Source organism: Vitis vinifera, chromosome 8 (genome assembly GCF_030704535.1).
Source record: "Vitis vinifera cultivar Pinot Noir 40024 chromosome 8, ASM3070453v1".
NCBI classification, from domain to species: Eukaryota; Viridiplantae; Streptophyta; class Magnoliopsida; order Vitales; family Vitaceae; genus Vitis; species Vitis vinifera.
This window is the reverse complement of record NC_081812.1, coordinates 20,116,247-20,122,625: the sequence shown is the minus strand read 5'-3', so window position 1 is coordinate 20,122,625 and position 6,379 is coordinate 20,116,247. Positions and strand designations below refer to the sequence as shown.

The 6,379-nt window shown below is 38.1% G+C and overlaps 1 protein-coding gene across 1 annotated transcript; it reads left to right on the top strand.

Moving 5' to 3' along the window:
• Positions 1-3,721: 3,721 nt before the first annotated feature.
• LOC100255547 (probable xyloglucan endotransglucosylase/hydrolase protein 32) lies at positions 3,722-5,805 on the top strand. The gene is made up of 4 exons (XM_002269249.4): positions 3,722-4,082; positions 4,173-4,273; positions 4,499-4,716; positions 4,829-5,805. The coding sequence occupies exons 1-4, from the start codon at positions 3,887-3,889 to the stop codon at positions 5,193-5,195; spliced, it is 882 nt and encodes a 293-aa protein (XP_002269285.1). The 5' UTR covers positions 3,722-3,886; the 3' UTR covers positions 5,196-5,805.
• The last annotated feature ends 574 nt before the right edge of the window (positions 5,806-6,379 follow it).

Genomic DNA, 6,379 nt, shown 5'->3' with positions numbered 1-6,379 from the left:
AAGCCTCTTAGTCCGAGTGCCCAATGAGGGGCTTGGGGAAAACAAAGTCTGAAAATGGACCCACCAGTGATTAATTTCAACATACGGATTCCTTCACAATGTTTTTCCCTTCAAAACAGTTCATTTGTATCCCATTTAGTGTCGGCAGAGCAACTCTGTTTTGGAGCAGGAGGGATTAGTCTCCCTTTTTTTTTTTTTTTTTCTTTCATACTTTCCATTCAATCATTTCCATCCAAGTCTTAAGTCGTACAGAGCATCCGAAGTGTTTTCTAATCATATCTTAACGCCCACTACAGACAAATTACCCATATTTTAACTTGATCCAATCAAAAAACATCAAATATGAGTAGTACAATTTGGACGATTTTCTCTACGACAAAATTAAATTTTGTATGTAGCATTTAGTAATCTTAATAATATTTTGTCTATCCGTCAATCAATCGAATCACCTACTATACTTCGCAAAATAATAAATGTAAGTGGAGGCTCTGATTCGCGTCTTGCACCATAAGTTGTCCATCTCTAGCGTCTCATTAGTCATTGGAAGTCATTGTCACCTTTTTAATCAAAGTTACGATACGATAATGATATATTTTTAGGCTATTAGGCTCTATATAGATTGGCTGGGAACAATAGTCAATGACAGTATTAAGGGGTTGGCAATTTTTCTTTTCATTGTAAAGGGAGGTAGAAACATCATGATTTGGGAGAAGATCTTGGAGCATAACATATCACAAGGGCACATGATTTGAGGCATGGGATTATGACTGGTAAATCTGCCTCCTTTGATGCAAATAATGAAGTACCCCTTCTGTACTCCTAATGAGTTAATGTCTTGGAAGCCCAGAAAAGATGGGGCTCACAATGCAAAATAATCGCATCACTTCTTCTATCTGCATCTTAGTCATCTTCCAAGGTTACTGTTTTATTAGTATTTTCTGTGCTCCCAAACACTTTTTGTGTTACAATTGAAAAAACAAAAAAGTTCATCTATTGAAAAGGATATCCGTGATTTTCATTGTCATTCCTCTAGATCCCTATGACCTGCATATACGTTGAAGAGTTTAGCTATGTTTTTTTTCAATTATAAGGGCGCCGGTTGGAGTCGCTTTTCTTGTCCCCGTCTTTCGAGCTTTTCCTGGTATTGGAACATCATATAGAATATGAACTGAGCCCAAAAGAATTGCTTATTATTTTAAACAGTGCTATATATTTTACGAAAAAGATAATGGTAGGTGTTGGGAAAATAAAAATGAATGGTTTGGAGACGTGACACGAGTATATGTTTGATGATGTGGGGGGACAGGAAGAAAAATGGGACGCTGAAATTGAGTATGGCCTTTCAGAGCAAACCTTATTATGAAGAGCGATGATGAAATTGATGTCACATTTGAGGGCTCAAGGATATAAAACATTATGGAGGAATCAAGCAATCATAGCAAAGCCATTAGCTTATCATTGTTAAGGGTTAGGGACACTGTAATGAATATGATGGATTTCTACCTTTGTTTTCTTCTTTTCTTCTCTGAATATGGGGACATTTTTTCAGACAGTGAAATGGAAAGCTAAGGACAAAGTTTTATTGGAGAACAGCGGAGGCCAGCCAGTCTGGAGATTTTTAGTTACCAAGTGTCCTGTGATTTTCTCTGATTTGTCGGCCAAACATGACTCAATTCCACCCCCATCTCTCCCTGTCAAAAGCTTTGAAACTATGGCCGACACTAAAGTTCCAACCCCCATCTGGCATGCTCCCCATTTTCCATTCTACACTGAGCATATTGATTACTGTACACTATTGGCCACACACATGGGGGCGGAAAAACTTGCAGTGAAGTCAAGAAAAATCAAATGGTCCTGAGTCCTGACTCCTCTAAATTGTCCAAATGAGCCTAAAGTCAAAAAATGATGACACATTTGGGATGATTTGATTCTCAAAATGTCAAGGTTTTCAGTCCAAAATGCGTTGCTTGTAGATTTCAGGCATGTGTAGGGGGATTGTAGGTGGGGAACCCCTGGTTTTAGTTGTGCGTTAATGCACATTGAAGAGCCTTAATCAGTATCATTGTGCTTGTGCAGGGGAGGCAGGACCCTCTGTCTAATGAGATGGCCCTCTTCTGTCTCACTGCCCTTCAGTAAAAGTGATTCCATCCAACCATGAAATGATGCAATGAACCAAAACAAAAACAAAATGTTTGAAATCAATTTTTTGATATTAGCATAATTCTGCAGACCCATCTTTGCTTGGTAGCAGAAAATGGAGTGGCATGCATGTGAGAGAAGAAGCTCTAATTGGAAAACAACACTAAAGTTACAATGATCACAGAATTGAATTACATGGAAAGCCGCCCAAAAACAATGATTTATGACCCCTCTTGGGTACAAACCATCCACGTGCATATGGCAGCACATCCAGAATAGGCCAATAAGAGTCAGTTGAAAGTTTCACCTTTCTCAATGAACCCAACCTAGGTTATCCATGTACAGTACTTCTGGCCATTCATCTTTCATCTATATTTTAAACTTTACCTATTCATGTTAGAAGTTAACTGAATTCTAATAGTGAAGCAGTTGGGTGTGGCGGCCAGTCGGCCACTGGCCACACACCAACAACGGTAGAAATGGGAAAGGGTGAGGGGGCAGCAAATCTTAAACATGTCCTCAAATCAATGTATGTACAGTAGCATTTAAAGTTAGGTCCATACATAGAAATATTCATGTCATATAATTTTGTAATGTTTATTAATAAAATTTATCAAAATTTGTTTTATTTTATTTTATTTTTCCTGTCATATGTAAACAATAAAAACAAAATTGAGTGTAAAAGACCTGTTGTTGATTAGATTTCTGGAGAGGAAAAGCCTAAATATAAGCCTTTTGCTTTATGCCTTTTCAAAGCAACTCTGGAAGTTTTGGAAGGGGGAGTGTAATTTGATTGGGTGGAAACTTAATCACCAAAAAAAAAAAAAAATTGTTGTAATCAAGGCAATGGTCCATTTCATGATGTCAATCAATCAGACGTATGCCCTTCAGATAAAATCAAATATGGGGTCCATTGAGGATACCTATTGACCCACCCCATTAATGAACTTCACAGGTTCAAATATAACATTGCTCGTAATTTGATTCTATGAAATTGAGTCTTCAGGATGTGGCCCATAATGACGTCCTATGGGGACTGGTTAAATGGAAATTGAATATTGGATACGCACACAATTAGGCTAAATTCCAATAATTGTTTGGCTTTAAAGGCTTGAAAGCCTAGCTAGGTAGGCAGAAATATATATTGATCTCAATGGAGATAAAGTGGGGATGATGTGGCACTAGCCAGAAGCTGGTGAGGGGTGAGGGGTGAGGGGTGAGGGATGAGGGATGAGGGGTGAAGACTTACAGTACATTTAAGAGAGACCCATCTAAGCAGTACCACTCCTCTGCTGCACCTCTACCTTCCCTGGCTTTTTTTTTTTTTTCTTTTCTGGCCTTTTCCTCCTGTGCAACCATAGCAAACTGGTATTTATAAAAGGGGAAAGAAAGTAGTTGGCCGAAAGGAAAAATTAAAAGAAAAAAAATTATAGTACTTTCTATTTCTTACTTTTGTCTACAATTATGTTACCAAGACCCTAGATCCTCCCATATTTATCACCAATTTGTTTGGTTATGGCTGCTCATTGCCTTCCTATTTTGTAGGACCCATTAATCTTCTTATTTATATCGACACTACTGCCATTGGCTTTCTTTCACCGAGTCTTCAACTCTTTCTCTCCCTCTCTCCCTAGCTCTCTCTCTGTCTCATCTCTGCATTTCTTGCACTCACAACAATCATTCTGCCTTCTCTACACACTCACCCTCTCCTCTCTCCTCCCTCCTCAGCTTTCTTCCACCCTTGATCATGGCTTTCTTTATCTTCCTGGTTCTCGTCCTCATGGTTCCTTCAAGTAATGCCCAGTGGCCACCTTCACCTGGCTACTACCCCAGCAGAAAATTTAGGTCTATGAGCTTTTATCAAGGGTTTAGAAATCTCTGGGGTCCTCAGCACCAAAGAGTAGACCAAAATGCATTGACAATATGGCTTGACAGTACCTCAGGTCTCACTGACTTTCAACTTGATTTTCATTTCTCTTCAAATTCATTGGTGGGTGTTTGAGATTTTTACCTTTTCCTCACTTTCATAACAGGTAGCGGATTCAAGTCCGTTCGCCCCTTCCGATCGGGCTACTTTGGTGCGTCCATCAAGCTCCAACCTGGTTACACTGCAGGCGTGATCACAGCTTTTTATGTGAGAATTGGACTAGTCTATAATCGTAGTACTATTTTTATTACTGCACTTTCTGCATTTTTATGCTTTTAAAACACTTTACTCCCTCTTCCATATATAGTACGAAATTTAGAGTTACTATGGAGATCAGTAACTGGGGCATGTTTGCAGTATTGCAAATATTTTAATCAATACAAACAATCTTTATTCATGGATGCTTGATGGATTGGATTTGGATGATGGCAGCTCTCCAACAACGAAGCCCATCCGGGGTTTCATGATGAAGTGGATATCGAGTTCCTTGGAACCACATTCGGGAAGCCTTATACCTTACAAACCAATGTTTACATCAGAGGAAGTGGTGATGGCCGCATCATAGGCAGAGAGATGAAATTTCATCTATGGTTTGATCCCACCAAAGATTTCCATCACTATGCTATTCTCTGGAGTCCAAAGGATATCATGTAAGTTCCATCTTCTCCCCACAAATTCCCTAGTCAAATATTCATAATTTATAATCACGTCGATACATTTTTCTTTTCCTTTCTTTTTTTTTTTACCCCTTTTCTGCTTCAGATTTTTCGTGGATGATGTGCCCGTAAGGAGGTACCCGAGGAAGAGCGCCACCACATTTCCCCTAAGGCCAATGTGGCTGTATGGTTCCATATGGGACGCCTCATCATGGGCCACCGAAGATGGAAAATACAAAGCCGATTACCGGTACCAGCCCTTTGTTGGGCAGTACAGTAACTTCAAAGCCAGCGGGTGCTCTGCCTATTCTCCGGCGTCGTGCCGACCGGTATCGGCGTCTCCGTACCGGTCGGGGCGGCTGACCGGGCAACAGTACAGAGCTATGCAATGGGTCCAAAGTCGCCACATGGTCTACAACTACTGCTCGGACAACAAGAGGGACCATTCCCTCACACCTGAGTGTTGGGGTTAAATGCCGTACTGCCCACAATAATTACATCGCATACCCTATAGGATCTCACTCAAATTTGCTTCTCTTATCAACTCTTTGATTCTTCTTTTTTGGGGTGTCTTGAGATGGGTCCTACTCCCCATACCTATATTTATGCAAAGAGTAATTGAGCGTCCAAGACTCCGTGAAAAAGGGAAAAAAACCCCCAAAAAATTATAAATGAAAAAAAAAATGGTTTGAAAGTCGGTGTGGTTTTCATTTTTTGGGCGTGGGTATTTTTGTTGTACATTATTGATTTAAACAAATACAATATTGTATGAAAATGAGAGAGGAATAAAGAAAGAGAAGGAAGATGGGGATGGAGAAGCTAAAGGAGATGGGGTTATGGGGAATGAGTGAGACTTTCAGATTTCAGATGTCATTTCTAAATAAAGCAAAGTGTTCATTATATATATATATTTATAATTATAATAATGTGTTATTATTTTTTTTGATATATTGAATGGTGGGTGTGTATGGGGTGATGGCATAGAAGTTGGTGCAATTGTATGATTGGTCATGGTTTGAAGTTCATATGGCATGGATTTCTTTCTAAATTAAATTTTTTCTTTTGGGGTGTTGTGAATCTCGAGGACTATCCAAAGGATTGTGTCATCTAAAACCTACACGATATTTTTTCAGAACAATAATTTCATATTGGGAAGGTATTAAAAGCTTGTGAATGAACAGTGAGGAGTTATGATTTCCAGTACAATTATATGGAATATGTCTCATCATTTATTTCTCCCCACTTGCACTTGGCCATTCCCACTTTTCTCTTCAAAATTGTCCTCACCCCATTAGCCCAAAAGCATTTTTTCCTATTCCATCTTTTGTGTCCCCTACCATCTTTTCCTTTTATTTTAAAATTTAAATATTTTTTTTAATATCAAGGGCTTATTTATACCTTCATTATTATTAATGCTAATTTTATCAAAAAAATAGTTTTAGAAATAATCACTTTTTTTTTAGATATCAAATAGCATTAATAATATAATTAATTAGATAAAATGGATGAAATAATAATCCCTCAATTTCCAAATCTAATCTTTTTTGTGTGTTTTATTTGAAAAATAACTCATTTTGGATATAAATACTCTTTACCTTTTCAAGTATTTATATATAGATTTAAAAAATATATATTTTTATAAAAGAATAATAAAAAT

Excerpts from the sequence above, each read along its gene's own strand:
- LOC100255547 (XM_002269249.4), top strand. The coding sequence starts at position 3,887 with ATGGCTTTCTTTATCTTCCTGGTTCTCGTCCTCATGGTTCCTTCAAGT. Across the intron at positions 4,274-4,498 it reads GCGTGATCACAGCTTTTTAT|CTCTCCAACAACGAAGCCCA; the intron begins GTGAGAATTGGA and ends GGATGATGGCAG. Across the intron at positions 4,717-4,828 it reads TGGAGTCCAAAGGATATCAT|ATTTTTCGTGGATGATGTGC; the intron begins GTAAGTTCCATC and ends TTTCTGCTTCAG.